Below are 21,912 nucleotides of genomic sequence, written 5' to 3' on the forward strand. Positions count from 1 at the left end.
TAGTGCAGCTCTGCAGGTGGATGCTTCTCAAATAATCGGTCTGAGAAGACTGACAGCTAAGATACAGTTTTAAGAAAAGAGGGGAGAGGAGGGACTGAAACAGACAACCTTGTGAGGTGAAGAGAGTGTAGAGCTAGATTAAAACGTTGAAATGAAAACAACAGATACAGAGTACAAAATGGGACATTTTCGGGGTATTATGTAGGTTGAGTGAATTCAAGTACTAGTATTTCTATAGTGCTATGACAGTGGTAGTGTTAGTGACCATTAAAACTCTTCTGTGACTCATTGCATGTTTGCTGTTACAGCATACACTGAATCTAAGTCTGTAATTGCAATACAAAGAAGATTTTGCATTGGGTTTATTGCGCCTCAGCGAGGAAGAATTCCTTCTTGTTACACTATTTTAAAATGGTTTTTGATAAATCTCCGTCTACTGGTATTGTGTTTGTTAGACCATTGAGTACTGTAACAATACCAGAAAATATGAAAAGGCTGAAACAAGTAGTAGACATTTAGCATGGTGTCAGTCAGGAGAGTTAAACAATTCAGACAGGACTGTTCACCGAAATTTCCAGCAAAATTTATCCCATCACTCATATAAAATACAAATAGTGGATACATTTGTAGAAGTAATTTAGCCCTTATTTTTTACTTGGTTAATTAAACTGTTAAATGGAAACAGAGTTGTGTTAAACTATTTGCAAACTCAATTAGAATAATGATTTCTTGAAGGGGATGAGTTCGGTATTTTTCAATTTGAACGTATTTATTCACAAACATGGTATATATGCATTTACAATGCAAACGTGTGTTCTAAAGTTAAGTGTTTTTTTTTATAAATTTAAAAACATACCTTGCCCTCACTGGTGCTTTACAATGGAGGCTAATGGGGCGTGGGGAATTACCAGAAAGAAAAAGCTTAAAAACTTACCAAATACATCCAATACGGTTGTCCAGTATTGATCCGTGTCTTGCAATTTCAGACACATTGTAAAATAGTCTACAAATGTCACTTTTGAACAAAAAAACAACAATATTATGAGACAGAGTCATTTTAAAAGAAGATTCGCTGTACGCACCATCTCAGGCTTGTCGTCTTCTGTGATAACCTTTCATATCCCCAGGGAATGATTTCCTCTCAAAAGATGAAATCACAATAAACATCTTATGCCACGTCATTGGTTTTGTTTTGATTTACTGCCATATTTAAGTGAGAACTCACAGAAGCGAATAGAAAACGTATTCTTACCACAAGAAAAATAGTACCAGGAGTATGTGATAAAACGTTTATTTCCAGATCCCTTTTGTTGTCACAAATGTGTGCTGAAAAAACACGGAAGGCTTGTTTTCTTATATCAAACACTTTTTCGCTTCATCGGTAGGTTTTTAGCCAGAAATTACTTGTTTGCTGTGATTGCCTGTAAACAAAATATTTGGTTAAGGGTCCCATCATTTTTCTTCATGAAGCAAAACTCTAAAGCAAAGTCAGATTTTTGTTGAATACGGAATAAACAATGGTGGGTGCCAATTATTTTTGTTTTATAGTTTTAAGTTATTTTAGAGACCATTGTGGGTTCTTCTTTTTTCACGGAGGAGTACCAACAAATTTGTCCATGTAAAAGATCCTGGGTGGAAATGCCTTTTTCACATGCAATTACGAAATATTATTGACATGTTGATTCACACTGGACTAGTTTAACCGGAGATTATTTTTTACAGACTTTTTACAGAAGGTAAATGGCTGTGGACTCTTTACTGAGACATGAACACGCAGTCCGTAAAAAGCTACTGAAATGAGTGTCACTCTACCACACCTCCTGGTTTAAAACTACTTCAGACCAAACAGGTCTTAAGTTAACCCCTTTTGCGCCCACCCTCAATAGAATCTTTCTCAGAATTCCCCAGAGTGAGCTTGTTTGTGATGTCATCTGGGCAACAGGGTCAAGATGGTCCTCTGCAGTTCCTGGTTATCTGAGCTCGGTGGATTGCTCTAAGATTGCAAATGAAAGAAATCGTTTATTTTGTTGACTTTCTGGCTAACAAATTGTTTGCCCTTGTTTTTTGACCCCTATCTTCTGGGGCCTCATGTATAAATGGTGCGTATGCACAGAAATGTTGCGTAAGAACGTTTCCACGTTCAAATCGCGATGTATAAAACCTAAACTTGCCGTAAAGTCACGCACATTTCCACGGTAGCTCATACCCTGTTGTACGCAAGTTCTCTGCTTGGTTTTGCAGACTGGCGGCACCCAGCGTCAAAGCAGTGCTACTGTTCCTGTGTGGTTTCCCTTTCTTTTTTAGATCCACATCCCTGACGCGGCTTTATAAATACACTGAAATTAACTGCATATTGTTTAATTAGTTTAATTCATCTGATTGTAATTAACCTGTAACAATATAATGGTCCACAGAATGGTCAAACTATTCTAAATGCCATAACTGCTTTAGCGTTGTTACTCTCACTGCATCTTCTTCTTCTTCTGTTAGCTGCTTCCGTTAGGGGTTGCCACAGCGGAATATCTTTTTCCATATTACTCTCACTGCACCACTCGGAGTATTTATAGCACTGTATCTGAGTGTGAATCACAGATCTACAGCAACTGATCGGAAAGAGAATTATCGGTATACAGCATCAAACACTCGCTGCCTCAGCCATTTGCTATTTGAACTGCTCTCATCCGACCAACGCTTCAGAGCCTTTCCTGTTCAGACCTCGCAGTTCACAAACAGTTTAATCCCAAGAACTCTAAACACACTCAATCAGTCCATCAAGTGCTCCTTGTAGAACTGTTTGTACTTGGAAGTTACCGTGAGGTAATGTACTTATGATACAGTTATAATATTGCACAACCTGAGCCACTTTATAAAGTGCATATTTACATGTGATGACAATATCATTTTTAAGATGAAATGCAGCAAAATATATTTATTATATTATACAGATAAACTTTAACTTTAACTACACGGTGCCGCAGCGCTAGCGAGAAACTTGAGCTTCGTTCACGGTTTGTTCCTGCCTCGCGCTGTATTCATGCTGTGGCTGACGCAACACTGGAAGGATAGATGGATAGATTAAACATTACGAAGATATTTTGATGTTCCTTAAAAGTTTTGAAGAATCAGCGTTCTAAGCTTACAGATGGCTTAATGTCTATTACAGAGCTGATTGTGTGGCAATTGGGTATTTGGAGAAAGAAAAGTAAGGACTGGAATTGGGGGTTAGAACGTTTCAAAAAGACAGTACTTCTGTAATAAAGCATTTCATCGAAGGTTGCGCATGGCACAGCAAGCATCTTGCATAAGACATGAGCAATCACTGCGCCACCGTGTTCCCATGTTTAATAACATGCTTTAACTCATATCATCATGAAAATGATATCACGTATACTTCTCAGTATTTTAATTATTCAGAGAGCTGTAATATTACGAATGTAATGGATTCTGTGTCCTGTCGGAGGAAGAGCACGTAGTAATTCAGGCACATAGAGCACATAGAAGACCAAATACAAAACAAAGCATTTAACGTGCTACTTTAGTTACGATGGGATTTGAGAAACTAGTAAATTAAACGATTTTAATATGACGTTTAGGATGTTCTACTTTAATGACAAAATAAACTACGTGATTAAAGTGGAAATTTCGAGATTAAAGTTGACATTTCATGCTTTTTTCACAATGTGTGCCTTTTTTTTCACTGTATCCTAATAAGCTTTCATATGACACTCAGAAGTTGGGCTACGAGTCGCCTTTTCACGCCGACTTTGATATGTGACAACTTCTTTTTTATTTCGGGCACTGTGCGACTTTGTGAACTTGAGCTTTCGAGTTTCTCCGACACGCTATGTCACTCGATCAACTTCCTTTTGTTGCTTATATAAGTGTTTAAACCAACAAATAGTACGTTTTTCTTTGCCTCCACTTGGTATTCGCTGAAATTCTTCTATTTTTCCTTGTACTTTTGCCATTGCCTTTTCACAGAACGCTGAGCTTAAGGGCTATTTATATTGATTTGCATATTCAAAGAGGCGTAATTCTGGGAGGAGTTGGGGTGGGACAGCAGGCACAAGCGTTACTTTTCATGCTGACCGGGATTTATGTAACGGAAGAACGTGGAAGTTGGCGAACGCACAGATTTACGCATCTGGATTTTTCTGTGCGTAAGCACATTTCGGCTTTTGTGCTTACGTCATGTAATAGTGCGAATTCTACGCATGAGGCCCCTGGTCATTTTTGCTAATTCTTGTCAGTATACTAGGTAAATAGGATGGATGAACCTTTTGGGATGAACGTCCTGTTCTCGTCACAATTATTTTAATGTTCTAATTATGTTCTCCATATTGACTCTCTGTAGTGTTTATTTCATTTAAAGCATACTTGCAAAAATAAAATTGTAGTTTTGAACCCCTTGGAATTATTCCTGGTGTGGAGAGAGACCTTTCTAAATTAAATCTTAGTGATGATGGTGTCATAGACTTTTGATATTATGATTCTAAAAGACAACACCTGACATGCAAAGTGATTTTCCAATTATAAAATTTCAGTAGCTCCTAATTATGTAGTGTGGTCTTCTTGTATTTGTGCCCCTATAAACTATTTAAACTTGTACATGCATTTCTGTTCAATTGTGAAGATTTATCATACCTACAAGATCTTCCTCCATCTCCCTCTTACAGATCTCTGACAGAGGAAAAGTATCCTACACCAGATTTAAAAGCCAAATAGTGAGAAGACTGAAATCTCAGCTCCCTGTTGCTAGTAGCCCCTTGGTCACAGGATGGCAGCGGTCACTCAGCGCAGAGTTTGATAACGTCTGTCAGAAACTTGCTTTGGATCAGTCATCAACTTCTGAAAACACTTCTGACTCCGAACAGACAATTGAGCCACTGGAGACAACCTTAACGCCTGAAGGTGAGAGAAGTTTTTATTTGAGGAGTAAGCCTTATAAAGCCTGTTGCTAAGATTAAGAGTTTTATAAAATTAAACAAATTGAGACCACTAAAAGTAAATACTTCAAATTAATGCAAAAAAGATGACAAGATGGTGTTAATGTACTTTTTTCATCAGGGTCACCATAGAAGCAAGTCCACATTACTTATTATACAGTGTAGCCCAGGGTTTCTCAAACATGTTGCTGTATAAATAAAATGTATTATTATTATTATTTGCATTGTTAAAAGAATAGTTAGGTGGTACAGTAGTTAATGTTACTGTCTTACTGAGCCAGTGTGCCGGGTTTGAATGCCAGATGTAAGTGCCACAGTGCATGGACTGGTGTACCAACTGGGATCTTGCCCAGCTGGGAGGCCGTAACAGAAGGACAATGTGTGAAGACACACATCCCAACCGGGATGGTGTTTGATTCTTTTCCTAGTCAGGATAAAAGAATAATGAATCAACTGGGGGATTTTGAACACTTCAGTATGAGATGGTGCAGTGCTTCTCTGCTTTGGCCCCAGCCAGAGAAGTGTAGTTTCAAAGGGTAGCTGCATCGGGGTCCTTGGGCGCCGCCAGGGTGCACTGTTGGGAAAACACCTCTCTGATTTGGGAGGTTCCTGTATGACCTAAAAGTGCTTTTGTTATACAAGGCCATGGCTCCGGAAGTACTCCTAGGTCTAAGTTTATCATAAAAGGAAGCCATCTCGCTCTAGCAGTTGAGTCAGAGTCGGGAGGCAGAGGGTAGAACTCAAATGGAGGAACAGAAGGTTGTAAAGGTTGGGTAACAAAATATTACTTTAAGGGTCCCATCATTTTTGTCCATGCCATGCCAAAACTCTAAAGCAAAGTCTGATTTTTGTTAAATATAGAATAAACAATGGTGAGTGCCAATAACTTCTGGCAGTTTCAAGCTATTTCAGAGAAAATTGAGGGTTCTTCTGTTTTTGTGGAGGAGTTCCAACACATTTGTCCACATCTGTTGTGTGTGAGTTGAAACTGTGGTGGACTGGCACCTCATCCAGGTCTATTGCCAAGGCTAGCATGAATAAATTGTGATACCCTAGAACTCTGAATTGAATTAAAACGGATTTTATAGTGTTATTTAATGTTGTCACCCCCCAAAAAATGCTATAATGAGCATTTACATTATTTAGAATAAGTGATCATTATATAAGGATAAACTAAACCTTTGTCTTCTCCAGCTTCTTTCTCACAACCTAAGGTGTGCATGTTAGTTTAATTAGCGACTCTCAATTTGTCCCATTTAAACAAATGTGTCCCGTCTTGAACTGGTGACCAATCTAAGGCTAGGTCCTATCTTGCACCCTGATGCCTGCATAATAGGTTCCACCCTCCTTGGGGTCCTTAAACAGTATTAACCAGATTCAATAGCAATCTGCCTAGATTTAATATTTAAACTTTTACTCCATGTTTATTCTTGCATTCAGTGTTATTTAACATTTTGTCTTTAGTGTCTCCTGTGAAACTTAAGGAAGAAAACAATCAAGAAGCAGAGGCATTGCTCCATTCGCCACAAAAGGTGCCCTCATCAAGTACCGATGCAAAGATGGACAAGAAGGAGGTAGACCATCTTTTTTCTGTAGTAGGTAACACATTCTGTAAAGACACACTTTCATTATCCTAACCTTTAATGCCTAAAAGTCCATGAGGAACAGAGCTCAGTTCTGCCCAAATGTGTGAAGGCAGCATTCAGTGTAAGATGGGATCCCAGCTCTTTGCAAGTGACACTCATCCAGTCATATCCACTCAATGACAACATTAGGCCAATTCAGTATTGCTGATTAAAATATATATTAAAAAAATACCATGCCTCTGGACCTTTGGAAGTAACCAGAGCCACTGGCTAAAATCAACATGAGCTTTCCACACAGATGGTCACCATCTTGAAACTAAAATGGGGTGCAGCTTCTATGAGATAACATCATGTCCATCTCCACCCATATAATGAGAAACCAAATTCCTGATGGCCTGACCTTTACAGTGAGCACTGAAGACAAAGAATGTGTTGATGATGGTAATGCTGGAGATTATGATTTAGATCAACAAGCTTGATTTCACTTTTCTAATATATTGCACTGATTGGCAATGGAGGAGGAAGCCTCATGTGTGAAAGGCTTATGTACTGTGAGGGTTGAACTGGAATCCCAGTTGGGATGGACCCTGCTCCCTTGTTTGGCCAGGAGACCACAATAATGGAAGGTCAGCGTGGGAGCTGTGATATTCTCCTTCCATGCCAGTTTATGGACAAGGAAGGATGCTGGAGCACCAATTACACCCAGAGCTGGTGTACCAGCAGTCCCAGAGGGACACCCTGGTTAGGCCTGGGAGGCTGGAAGGACAAGACAGTTGGTTACTGCCCACTATGAGTAGAGAATCCCCCTATACACTGATGTACAGCATTCTATTGAGCAAACCCCAGTATAGATATCTGCAGGGCAGCATGGGAGTTGTGGTCCCATGGGACTGCTCAGTCGGGTTTTATGGGGAGTCGCCAGTGGGAGCTGTCGGATATTGACTCTAGAAGGACCAGTGTGGTCCATCCCGACTCATACGTGCTTCCCAGAAGCAATTGATTAAGCACCAGTAATGCTCCCAGGTCGGGTGTTGAAAGACTTGGTCCAGAGAGTTGTGTGGAGTTGGACAACACTTGCCAGTGAAGAGTGGAGGAGAAAAGAAAAGAAAGGAAAGGGTTGGATTGGATTGAATTGTGTACTACTGAGGGGCAGATGCCATCAGAGGTACTGCTTGAAAAATAATCATTGGTTGAACCTGGGACTGTCCTTCTGTAGTTGTGTCTGGGTGGTGCCCCAACTGGCCACAGTTCAAAAGGATCCACATGGGTTTTTTTTAAAAGAACAATTGAAAATAAAAAAATTACAACATTCACCTTTTCTTCTCAGTTTATCACAATATCCACCCTTAAGAGACATTTTTAGCATTAATGTGGTACAATGAAGTACTTTACGCATCAATAAGATCTTACTGATCTATTATTATTAGGATTTGCATCTAGTGGGATATTCTGTGTGTCTCTGAGTAAATTTCTAACTAATTTACAAGTGGCAGCAGCGTTCTCATTTTCAAATACATTTTAATATACACCAGAGGAAAAAAGAAGAAGAATTATGTATTGGAGATCAATATTTATAAAACATGAACTGAAATAATGATCCTTATAAATCTTTGTAACAAGTCTTATCAGCTTTTGTGTTGATGTCTTCCTTATGTTTCAACTTTGGAGGAATGTATTCAGAGCAGAAGATGATGGCCTCTGAGTTGGATAATCAGGTACATAAAATAGATAAATAATTAGATAAATAAAAAAATGTGTTTGACACCGAGACTTCAAGGATTGTATCGGTTTAATGAAGTGCACTGCTTGGATGCAGTGTGGCGAAGTTATACAACCACATGACTAATGATGTTCAACCTTTCAAACATCACTGAAGCCCTGACCATAGACATATATAGATAGATGCTACATTCATTGTGTTGCCCAGTCGACACGATACGTCAGCGCGTACGCCATATTGCGAGTGGCAAAAGTGCCATTTAAACTAATACAGGTAAACGTGGAAAACGGGTTTTCTGATGAAAAAACAATAACGTTTTAAACAGTATCGTTTACATACAACAGATTTTGGCGAATCGTTTAAATGCAATTATTTATATCCATTTATACACTAATAATGGCAATTATTAAATAATAATAATAATTATTATTATAAAATAATTCCTCCCATATAAGTAAAATTTCTCAGACTGCCTTCTTCCATTTCCGAAACATTTCTAGACTGTCCTGTTCTTATACAACACAGTACTGAAGTATTGGTTAATGCCCGCGTCACCTCACGTATAGATTACTGTAATTTTATTCAATCTGGCATCCCACAAAAACTTATCAATCGTTTACAACTTCTTCAAAATTCTGCTGCCAGGATAATAAACTGCTGTTCTAAATCCACTGAACATATTACACCAATTCTCTCTCAGTTTCACTGGCTCCCTGTTAACTACTGAATACAATACAAAATACTGCTCTTAACATTTAAAGCTCTCCGCAGTCTCGCTGATCTCCTACAGACTTACACTCCTCTCGCTCACTCAGATCCTCATCTGCAGCTCTACTTTCTGTACCGCACATCAAACTCTGTTCTATGGGAGCTCGAGCATCCTCTCCTAGTGCTCCTCAACTCTGGAATTCTCTTCCCTCTCATATACGTCAGCTCAATTCAATAGCACATTTTAAAAGTATCCTCAAAACTTATCTTTTCAAACTGGTATATCAGTTGTGCATTTTGCACTGTTACTGGCAGTTATCTTTGTTTGTCTTTCTTTTAACAGTGAAACGATACACTCAATGATAAAAATAAAGAATTTTATTGTATACAAATTGGCTTAATAATTTCTGAAAACATTTCACTCATTCCTCTCTCAATCTCTCTCTCTCTCTCTCTCTCTCTCTCTCTCTCTCTCTCTCTCTCTCTCACACACACACACACACACACACACACACACACACACACACACACACACACACACACACACACACACAATGTGGTTACTTAAATATATACAGGATAGGATCTGAAAGCCTTGAAACAGAACTGTCTTCCATAGCTTTTTCCGTGTATTGCCACTCTGTTATTTGAAAGCATTCAGTCTGACAATATGGTGCAGCCTTAGTTTGTGGAAGACAGACACAACTAAAGACATGAGCATACAATGATGGTTGTCAATTTCAAACTGTGTGTCCTCAATGTGCTCCTTGAGAAAGAACACATCATCTGAACCAATCTCAGCCCGAACAAACTGATTGATCAAAGATACACTGACAGCTTGCCCTAATGTCGACTGTCAGATAACACGCTCAGCTACTTTGACCACCTTGACTGTACCCTCAGAAGGAATCATCGAACCTCCTTTGTTTTTTAATGTAAGCAAGTGGTAGCTTTGATCATATGATACCGGTACAGCATCTGTTACCAAACTAGCATGGCACACATCACAGGACAGCTTCCTCAAAATCCCGTTTAAGGGCTACCTCCCACTGCTTCCTGAGGTGGATTTCTTTGGGAAACTTTCAAAGTTTTTAGAAATGTTAACAGCTAACAACAATCTACATAGTTAGTGACTAAATACGTTTAGCCAAAACATTGTTTGGAGCCTCACTTGAGCACATAAATGCATAGCTTTGCTATCTGAGCCTGGCGTAGCTAGAGTTAAGATTATAAAACGGGATTTTCCAATGGCCAAATATAACCAAAACAATTGTTCAGCCTTACCTATGAAATGTAATCCCTGTGATCTGGTTTGGAGCGTACAGCGGTTTGTACAAATCCCAAGCAGCACATACGTGAGGCATCTTTGTCCATTACTTCACTCCACAGCAGTGCCACTCGCAATATGGCGGCGATGTTGACGTACGATGCTGCTGGTCATGAGGCGTCTAGTAATTCTATGTCTATGGCCCGGACAGCGCTCTGACTGCTTCAAAGCTTTGCGCAGACCCACGTGGTACGAAAGGGGCCGTGAAACTGCAGCTCATTATGGCAGGCCGCTTTAACATTTAATCTGTTTTGCATTATATCAGCAGTTACAATGGTGATATCGTTGCTTTTAAATTTGATATCGAGATTTAAAAAATTTGATTTCATGCTTTTGAAATTTGATATCAAGCTTTTAAAATTTGATATCACATTTTTGAAACTTAATTTCAAAAAAGAGAGTTTAAATACTTCCATAATATGGCAGATCACTTTAACATTTAATCCATTTGTCTTTTTATGAAATTTGATATCGAGCTTCTGAAATTTGATATCAAATTTCAAAAGCTCGATATCAAATTTCAGAAGCTCGATATCAAATTTCAAAAGTGTGATAACAAATTTCAAAAGTGTGAGAACAAATTTCAAAAGCTCGATATCAAATTTCAGAGGTTCGATATCAAATTTCAAAAGTGTGAGAACAAATTTCAAAAGCTCGATATCAAATTTCAAAAGTGTGATAACAAATTTCAAAAGCTCGATATCAAATTTCAGAAGTGTGATAACAAATTTCAAAAGCTCGATATCAAATTTCAAAAGGTCGATATCAAATTTTAAAAGTGTGATATCAAATTTCAAATGCACGATATTAAATGTTATAAATGTGATATCAAAATGAGAAAATATGGTGTGAGAGTTTAAAATACAGATATATTTGCATTTCAGCTGTCATATCAAATTTCAAAAGTGCAATATCAAATTTGAAAAACGATATCAATTTTCAAAAGCACAATATCAATTTTTAAAATGTTGATATCAAATTTCAAAAGCTTGATATCGAATTTTAAAAGCGTAATATCAAATTTTATAAGTGCTGATATCAAATTTAAAATTTAAATTTATTTAAATGATATCAAAGTTTTGAAAGCAAATATCAAATTAAATGGATTAAATGTTAAAACAGCTTGCCATAGCTCATATCTTATACACAGAAGGTATTGAATTAAATTAGGAGCACAGAAGCGTGGAACCTGTTACTTAACAATGAAGTAAATCCTATGCTATACTATTTTTTTTTTTTGTATATTTTTATTTTATTAATTTTCATTGTAATCATTCCATAAAAATAGATCAATTTATAACCCAACAAAATTGAAGACAAATCAAACCCCACCCCTGAGAAGGAGAGCTTAGCTAAAGGAAAATTGCTTAGAGCTTTTTAATAAGGCAACGTTAAACAAAAGAAAGGGAGAAGTAAATATATATATATGAATAAGAGATGGAGAAGGGAGTTAAATGCGGTAATAGTTATTTCTCTTATTCTAAAATAATATTGATTAAATCCTGCCAGGTTTTGAAAAAATTTTGTACAGATCCTCTAACTGAGAATTAGATTTTTTGCAATTTCAAATAATATAAAACATCGGTTTCCCACTGACTTATCAGAGGAGAATTAGGATTCTTCCAATTTAACAGAATAAGTCTGCGTGCCGAAAGTGTAGTGAATGCAATCACCATTTGCTTGTCCTTCTCCACTTCAAGTCCATCTGGAAGAACACCGAACACAGCTGTTAGTGGGTTAGGAGAGATTGTGATACCAAGGCTGTCTGAAAGGCACTTAAAAATTTTTGTCCAAAATGATGTTAGTTTGGTGCAGGCCCAGAACATGTGACCCAGTGAGGCAGGAGCTTGGTTGCAGCGTTCGCAGGTTGGATCCTGGCCTGGAAACCTTTTCCTATGCTATACTATTGTTTTGTACATAAACTTATAACGTGCCTTTAATCCTCTAACCCAGTGGTTCTCAGTCTCAGTCCTGAGTGCCCCCCGTGGCTGCAGGTTTTTGTTCCAATTAACTTTTGTTTTTATTTGAACTGTGTTTTGGAGTCAGTGTAAAAATTACAAAACTAAGTTAGGTAAATGTTTTACTAAAATGTACTAAGCAGTTATATGGCAAAAGAATTTTTTACTTTTTAACTATATTTTCATCCTGATTTTCACTGTTCTTTTCCAGGTTTTCTGGTTATTTCATCCATTATTTACTAATTAGTGTGTCCGACGCTCAAGTGTTTACAGCCTTTCATCATTTAGCATTGTTTTCCCAATGTGTCTGCTCTGCTTCTTTTTAATTGTCATTATTAGGATTTAACTTCTGTTAGGGCGAAAGAAGCAAACTGCACAGAAAAAGGTCGAAATAATAGAAAAAAAATGAGTTAAGCATTTCAAAATATAAATACTTCTAAATATTTTATACATGTAAAATGATACTATTGTGCTTTTCTGAATGCAGAATAAGGGAAGAGAAAAAAGACCAGCTAATTAAATGAGATCTGTTATTGTGAATCTGGTTGGAAATAAGCTTGCAGTCACAGAGGGTCCCCAGGACTGAGTTTGACGACCCCTGCTAGCTTACAGCAGGCACATTCTCTAATCTTTCTGATGTCTGCCCGGGTCCTCAGGCACATTCCCTAAATTCTGATATGATTATCTTTGCCCCTTAGGGCAATTACTGCCCAAGTACAAATGGAAAAATATTAATCTTCCACATTGTCTCGTAGCAAAAACCGCGCTGACGTGATAAAGGAGTCACCTAATTATCAATCAATGGTGGACCGTAATGAATGGCAGCGTCTCGCCGGGTCTGAGCACCGATGCATTTTTGTAACTATGCTGCCGACTTACATGAACCTGGGCAAGAGTAGTCAGCAGTTTTTTCTGGCATTCAATCAAAGCAATGAGCAGTTTAGTGCCATCTGTAGGGGATCCGATGAAAACGACAAGCTTACCAACGTCTCAAAATAATTCTAACAAGTGCGGCAGCAACAAGCGGTCCTTCTTAAGGATAGTGCAGGTACCTAAGAGTCACGTGAAGAGGGAGGAGCCATTGCCGCGTTTCAGGTACAATGTTCATAACGGCAGCAAATTACATATTTATGACTAATGATAACATAATTGCCATAAGATCAAAATGAACGCACATTAGTGTTTTGGCTCACCTGTCGGTTAGTAACTATGTGATCAACAAAAGCGAGGAATTCTTGGGCTATGTCGAGCTCATGGCTGCTGTGGTTTCTTTAATCAACCAGATGTATTTTCGAAGCTTCGAATCTTTTTCCTGCACATTCAGAAGAGACGCTTCAAAAGTTTAACGGGGCTCTGTGGGCCAATCACTATAAAAGTGCATACACTACACACTCCCTTACATTTTAACAAACAGCAGCAAATATGAAATTAGCCACTAGAGGGCGCCAAAGCATCATCAGAAAAACAGGCCTGTAGCGGAGAAAAAAATAGAAACACGCTGGCTTCTTATTATGGGTGCCAAAATGTTATCCTGGACGGTTGAGGTGGCTGTAGGTTCTCATTCCAGTCACTTTCTTCATTACTAACCAGATACTGCAACTAATGGCACACGCTTTCTTTGCCTTCATTTTAAATAAATCCCATTTTACAATTCAGAACCTTTGTTTCTGTTTTGGAGAAATAAGTGAAGGTGTGAGAAAAATCAATCTGCAGTCTTCAAAGTATTTAATGGTACTCTAAGAAAATAGAAAACCAACAAGTTTGTAAATAACTGATGTGAAAAAAATAAAAGCAGAAAATAAGCCATAAAATTAAGTAATGTATCTCACTAATAGCAAGAATTGGATTGTAATTGATAGGAGTGAAAATGGTGCCCCTTCTGGGGCTGAGGCTCAGACCCCTGAGTTAGCTGGTCACTTTGTATCTCACTATTGTTTGGTTGTAGGTTAAGAAAAAAAAAAAACAATTGAGGGTTCTGAATATTCAAAGCACAAATGAGGACACGTGTCTGTTTCATTAGAAGCAGTAATTGGCTCCTAATTAAGAAACTGGCTTGGACAAAAACCTACTGTTTTCCATATTTTGAGTTTGGCACCCCAGGTTTATAGAGTTTATAATGTCATTATTGTCACATGCACAGAGAAAGGTGACAATTTTACTTACTTGTGCTAATCAAGATGCAACACACTTCGCTGCTCTCCATGACTAGTGAGTAGAACCGTCTTACCTCAGGACAACTGATAGATAGATAGAGATAGATAGATACTTTATTAATCCCAATGGGAAATTCACATTCTCCAGCAGCAGCATACTGATACAATAAACAATATTAAATTAAAGATTGATAATAATGCAGGTAAAAAAAAACAAAAAAACAGACAATAACTTTGTATAATGTTAAATGTTAACGTTTACCCCCATGGGTGGAATTGAAGAGTCGCATAGTTTGGGGGAAGAATGATCTCCTCAATCTGTTGGTGGAGCAGGACAGTGACAGCAGTCTGTCGCTGAAGCTGCTCTTCTGTCTGGAGATGACATTATTTAGTGGATGCAGTGGATTCTCAATAATTGATAGGAGCCTGCTGAGCGCCCGTCGCTCTGCCACAGATGTTAAACTGTCCAACAATAGAGCCTGCCTTCCTCACCAGTTTGTCCAGGCATGAGGCGTCTTTCTTCTTAATGCTGCCTCCCCAGCACACCACCGCGTAGAAGAGGGCACTCGCCACAACTCTCTGATAGAACATCTGCATCATCTTATTGCTGAAGTTGAAGGGCGCCAGCCTTCTAAGGAAGTATAGTTGGCTCTGTCCTTTCTTGCACAGCGCATCAGTATTGGCAGTCCAGTCTAATTTAACTGTCATCCTTACACGAGAAATCTCGGAGCCTACATATTTGTCATAAATGCATACCTTATAAATTATAGGTAAATTATGAAGAGGGGGAGCAGGAACAGGACTGTTCATTTGAATAACAAATGTAACAAAACAGCACTACATAATATTCTTTACTCACACAGTCAAACTCGCAGACTGCTTAATCCAATTCAGCATTATGGGGGAAGAGCCCATGTGGACAATATGGGGTACAAGTCAAGAACCAACTGTGGATGAGTTGCCAGTCTTTTTCAAGGTCCACTCCTGGACATGCCCACAACCCACATTCTAACTGGGACAATTTAGAGTCACCAAATAATTTCACCTGTACCTCTTTGTGTAGGGAAGGAGGAAGACCAGAATACTCAAGAGCGTTAAAACCCACACAGACACAGGTAGAATGTGCAGACATGCAGGGTTTGAATTCAATGCCCAGATGTTGTCTGTGTAGAGTTTACACCTTCTCCCCTGTGGCTGAAAGAATTTTTTTTTTTCTGGGCATTCCAGCTTTTCTCCTACATTCCTAAAGGTTAGGTTATATTAGGTTGATTAGCAAATTTCAAATTGGTCCCAGTATGAGTGTGAGTTTGGGTCTGTGTTTGAGTGGGACCTATGATGGAATGGCAGGATTTTCTTAAGCAGGCCATCTATTCCTTTATGTAAGAGTTTTACCGGTTTGGTAAGCGTATGTGTATGTCCAATACCCAACGTCGACACCACTATTAAGGCGAATTAGGCATTCACCTAGGGAGCAGATCATAACTTGGTGGGGAGGACCCAACCCCAGTCAGTTGGTGTACTAATAAGGTTGGCCTTGGGTGCAAAATAACATAGCACTGGCACTGCCGGTACCTCTTTAACAGTCAGATACTACATGCACCATTCAGCCACAACATTAAAACCACTGACAGAGGAAGTAATTAACATTAATAATCTCTTTAAAATGGCACCTGTCAAATGGTGGGACATATTAGGCAGCAAGTGAACAGTCAGTTCTTGAAGGTGATGTGTTGGAAGCAGGAAAAATGGGCAAGCATAAGGATCTGAGTGACTTTCACACGGGCCAAACTGTGATGGCTGGATGACAAGGTCAGAGCATCTCCAAAATGGCAGGACTTTTGGGGTGTTCCTGGTATGCAGTGGTTAATAGATGCCAAAAGTGGTCCAAGAATGGACAACCAGTAAACCAGTGGCAGGATCATGGGTGTACAAGGTTCATTTATGTGCGTAGGGAGCAAAGGTTAGCCCGTCTGCCAGTGGCGTAGCTCGAGTTTATGCCGCTCGTGGCGGGGTGGTTCTTCAATTTTCCGCCCTCCAACATATCTGAATATGTTAACCTATTTAAATAGAAAATTAAAATGACATATAGAGAAAAATTAAGATACATTTTGCATAGATGTATTCATATATAGAGAAACAGCAATAATTTTTCACATATAAGCATCAACTAGACAAGAATATAGTATAGGCGCACTGATAAGCCATGTTTTAATTATTAGTTTAATAAAATTATGTTGCGAAAACCAGAACCAGTGCAGTGTACAAGTGATAGGTAGGGATGTTTTCTGCACAGAGCAAGAACGCATTCGGATTGATAACGAAACAAAATTATAAATTGTAAATTAGTTGTTTATCTTCCTAGAAATTATTATCGGTGTAATGTTTATGTTTATTTTTGTTATTGCCTCATAAATTTCAACTGCTGTGTCTGATGCTGTCACAGAAGGACAGTCTGAAAATTATATTTGAAGCATTTGTGGATAATAATCAGAGAATTTTACTTTTTTCATTCATGAGTGATATTTTTCCAAACCCAGCTGCTTACATACAAATTGTACTGAGGCTTTTGGCCAATAATGCCACCCCCAAAAATGTGCTGCCCGGGGCAAACTGCCCCCTTCGCCTGCCCCTGGCTACACCACTGCCGTCTGCTCTGATCCCACAGAAGAGCTACTGAAACACACATTGCCTACAGAATTAACACTGGCCATGAGAGGAAAGGTGTCAGAACACGCAATGCATTCCAGCTTGCTGTGTATGGGACTGCGTAGCCGCAGACCGGTCAGAGTGTCCATGCTGACCCCTGTCTTTCACTGAAAGTGCATACAGTGGGGACATGAGTGTCAGAACTGGACCATGAAACAATGGGAGAAGGTGGCCTATTCTGATGAATTATATTCTCTTGTAGGTCATGTGATGGTGGAGTACATATGCGTCATTCACCTGGGAATGAGATGGTAGCAGAATGCACAATGGCAGGGCTCTTCAACTGGCGGCCTGCAGGCCACAACCGGCCCGTAAAAAAAAATGATCTGTTCTGTTAAAATGCATTTATCACCACAGAAAACTTGTTTCTGAGCACCAATGCACTGATTTGAAATTCCTCAAAGAGAAAATGGCTTGTTCTCTGTGAAATGATTGAACAGACACAGAAAGAGGTTTGGGGGCAGCCACCCGTATACTTGAATCAGGCTGCCAGAATGAAAGATTGGTTCCAAATGACATGTCTCAACAGACTTCAGGCCAACAACAGAGTGGCAACAATTAGGCAAACATGGCGGTTTTAAAGCCAGCTAGGGGAAGTGATGTTATCGGGCTCGGAACCGGAAGTGGTATCAATGGAACCGGAAGTGTCGTCATCAGGCTCGGAACCGGAAGTGTCGTCCTCAAGTCCAGGTGAAATTTCCCGTGGTTGGTCTGCCGATGAAAAAAAGGAAGGATTATTGCACTCTGCCACCCCCTGGTCTGGCATGGAATTATCCCTTTGTGAGCCCTTCAGCTGCCTCCCATCCTATGTGTGTGACACCTCTTTGCTCCTTCCCTTGCTGTCCCATCAACTTTAGAGGCCCTTGCTCTATGGGAAGAACGCAAGCCAGCTGAGGCAGTGTGATTCTCTGGGATGTTCTGCTGGGAATCCTTGAGTCTTGGCATTCATGTGGATGTTATTTTGACACATACCACCTACCTAAAGATAGTTGCAGACCACGTTCATCACTTCATGGCAATTCTATTCCTTAATGACACTGGCCTCCTTCAGCAGGATAATACACCCTGCCCCACTGCAAAAATTGTTCAGGAAGGGTTTGAAATGTGAAAAAGAGTTCAAGAAGTAGACTTGACTTCCAAATTCTCCAGATCTCAGTTCAATCGGGCATCTGTGAGATGTGCTGGAAAAACAAGACCAATATATGGAGGACCCACCTCATAAATTACTGGATTGAAAGGGATTGCTGGTAACATCTTCATGCCAGATACCACTGGACACCTTCAGAGATCTTGTGGAGACCACGTGTCAACAGGTCAGAGCTGCTTTGGTGGGACAAGGGGGATCTATGCAGTATTAGGCATGCAGTTTTAATGTTGTGGATGATAGGTGTACTTTCTATGTATTAGTTTGCTACTGCTTGGTGTGCATTATTTAAACTACATCTTGTACAGTACCTCAACATATTGTATGTATTCATGTAGAGGAAACTCTTTATGAGAAAATGCATTATAGATGCACAGGCACTGTAGTGAACATCAGTGTGGAAAAATTCATTTGCATTAAATCAACTTGGCACGTCTCACAGTCAGTCAGTAGTCAATGGTAATCACACCACAACAGTAAATGACACCTCCACTACTTATCAGTATGAAGTCAAAATATCTTTGTGAATGACTGAGTGCAATTATATTTCATTTTCTACTTTAATGTATTTAATGTGACACATGCAGTATGGTGCATTCAGTTGATGCTTTGTACACCAGTCACTTATCATTTCCACACTTTCATTTACTGTACTTAGGTGGTAGTATATGGCATGGTTGTTTTTGTTGGTGGTTTTGCTTAAAACGTTACACACTTTTCATTCATTCAGACACAGCTGCAAGGGAATTTAGCAGAAAGTGAGATAACGTTTTTACTCAGAACGCAATTTATCAGGAAGTTGATGGTTAATCCTGAAACTAAAACGTATCAAGGATTTAAATAAATGTTACGCCAATGCCTTCAAAATAGGAGGCCCGTAAAGGAGCACTCAATGGGCGGTCCACATCACCCTACCCTGACACCACTGCAATATATGACTCTAGAATCAGCATGCATTATGCATACGATGGGCCTGACTAGTCTTACTTTATGCTACAGCAGATATGACACGCTGATTGATGGCTCTTTATTACCCATGTACAGTATAAGTGGGCCTTGCAATAGACTGCTGCTCTGTCCAGGGTTGGATGCTGCCTTGTACCCAATACACTCAGTAACCCATAATGACAAAGTGAGGACATGTTATGAGAAAGGTTTGCAAATGTATTAAAAATCAAAATCTGAAACCTCTCATTTATTTACAGCAGGTATTCTAACCATTTGTTGGGGTGCTCCAAATGGAGGTCACATGTGCCTTGTTTGCTTTAATCCTCCTTGAGATGTTTCTAGAACTTGATTGGATAGATAGATAGATAGATAGATAGATAGATAGATAGATAGATAGATAGATAGATAGATAGATAGATAGATAGATAGATAGATAGATAGATAGATAGATACTTTATTAATCCCCAAGGGAAAATTCACATACTCCAGCAGCAGCATACTGATAAAAAACATTATTAAATTAAAGAGTGATAAAAATGCAGGTATAACAGACAATAACTTTGTATAATGTTAACGTTTTCCACCCCGGGTGAAATTGAAGAGTCGCATAGTGTAGGGGAGGAACGATCTTCTCCGTCTGTCAGTGGAGCAGGACATTGACAGCAGTCTGTCACTGAAGCTGCTCCTCTGTCTATTGATGACACTGTTTAGTGGATGCAGTGGATTCTCCATGATTGACAGGAGCCTGCTGAGCACCCGTTGCTCTGCCACATATGTCAAACTGTCCAGCTCCATGCCTACAATAGAGCTTTATTTATTCTTTATGCTGCCTCCCCAGCACACCACTGCGTAGAAGAGGGCACTCGCCACAACCGTCTGATAGAACATCTGCAGCATCTTATTGCAGATGTTGAAGGACGCCAGCCTTCTAAGGAAGTACAGTCGGATCTGTCCTCTCTTGCATAGAGCATCAGTATTGGCAGTCCAGTCCAATTTATCATCCAGTTGCACTCCCAGGTATTTATAGGTCTGCACCATCTGCACACAGTCACCTCTGATGATCACGGGGTCCATGAGGGGTCTGGGCCCCCTAAAATCCACCACCAGCTCTTTGGTTTTGCTGGTGTTCAGGTGTAGGTGGTTTGAGTCGCACTATTTAACAAAGTCCTTGATTAGGTTCCTATACTCCTCTTCCTGCCCATTCCTGATGCAGCCCACAATAGCAGTGTTGTCAGTGAACTTTTGCACGTGGCAGGACTCCGAGTTGTATTGGAAGTCCGATGTATATAGGCTGAACAGGACCGGAGAAAGTACAGTCCCCTGCGGCGCTCCTGTGCTGCTGACCACAATGTCAGACCTGCAGTTCCCGGGACTCACATACTGAGGTCCACCTGTGGCAAATTGAACAAACTGGACAGAAAGTCGCACAATTCACACTGCATGTCAGGATAAAAACCAAAATCATGAAGTCCAAAGAATTCTCTGTAGACCCCCATGATCAAATTGTTGAGAGGCATAGATCAGGGCAAGGGCATAAAACAATTTCTAAAGCTTTGAGTGTTTCCAGGAACACAGTGCCCTCGATAAACATGAAATTAAAGTAGTCTGGAAGCAGCAGGAGTGAGTATGAAAGATGTATGTGAATGCCTTGAAATGGACTGACATCCCATCCAGTGTTGGTTTTCTGCCTTGCACCTAATGCAGCTGGGATAAGTTCTGCCACCTGGCCACCCTGTATAGAGAAAAAAAAACTTGCTCCAAAAGTATACAGATGGCCCTTGACTAGCCTTCACATTATTATGTGAATCAGCTCACGGCCATCTTAATACCTGGGCACACTGGGCAGTTCCCCGGGTGCCCCACGAGCACAGGGGCCCCATGATAATCTATGTATGCTGTGACTTGCTGAGTGGTTGTGTAGGTAGGGGCCCCAGTGCACTCTTTTGCCTGGGGGCCTATAATACTGTTAAGATGACCCTGAATATGTTCTCTAATTCTACTTAACTTTAAGTTAGTTGTACAAAATTTTAAAGAGAAAAGCTTTGCATTTGGAAAATTTGGCCACATGATGGCTCTCTATACAAGGCCATCTTTATAAAGCAGTTGTGTGTTTCCTATGTGGTGGCTCAAGCATATAGTTGTAGGTCATTGTCAAATCATGCTATTTAGAAAATGTAGTTGCTTGGATGCTTTATGGCAGACGTGAGTGATCAGGAAATGACCCTTATAAAGCAATGCTGCTTGTTTCTGCCTTCTTCTGTGCAAAGTGTGTAAATAAGCCAATACACTGATGGATTATCAGTAATGTATCAGGTCACTGGGTCAAGTAGGAAGTGTGGTGAAGTAGCTGAGGAATTGTTTTTTAAACCATAAGGTGGTTACTTCATGACCCTGCATGAGTCACTTTACCTGCAGTACTTCAACTGAAAAAATAAGAAGCATACATATTGATGCATTCCCACCCTTGATTAAGATAATAAAGGGTCAAAGTTGGCCTGGAACATGTCTCAGCAGCACAGCAGGACAGGGCACACATACAGTACATGGGCCAATCTGGGGTTTTCAGTTAACATAACTTGTGTTTCTTTGGGAATGTGGGAGTAGAACTAGAGTCTCCAAAGGACAACTCATGTAGACAATGCCACACAAAGATAAAATATATAAAATTTATCGCAAGGACATTGGATCTCTGAGGTCATAGTGCTAACCTCTGAAC

At 39.6% G+C, this 21,912-nt stretch overlaps 1 protein-coding gene across 1 annotated transcript in view; it reads left to right on the forward strand.

Moving 5' to 3' along the window:
• The first annotated feature begins 4,530 nt into the window (after positions 1–4,530).
• The window catches only part of LOC114652884 (cell division cycle protein 20 homolog B-like), a 61,875-nt gene continuing 44,493 nt past the window's right edge, over positions 4,531–21,912 (forward strand). The window contains exons 1-2 of the mRNA XM_051928037.1: positions 4,531–4,911; positions 6,411–6,520. Of these exons, the coding sequence (XP_051783997.1) occupies positions 6,506–6,520 (15 nt within the window). The 5' untranslated portion in view covers positions 4,531–4,911; positions 6,411–6,505. The remainder of the gene's footprint in view (positions 4,912–6,410; positions 6,521–21,912) is intronic.

The sequence above is a fragment of the Erpetoichthys calabaricus genome, chromosome 5 (genome assembly GCF_900747795.2).
Source record: "Erpetoichthys calabaricus chromosome 5, fErpCal1.3, whole genome shotgun sequence".
NCBI lineage: Eukaryota > Metazoa > Chordata > Cladistia > Polypteriformes > Polypteridae > Erpetoichthys > Erpetoichthys calabaricus.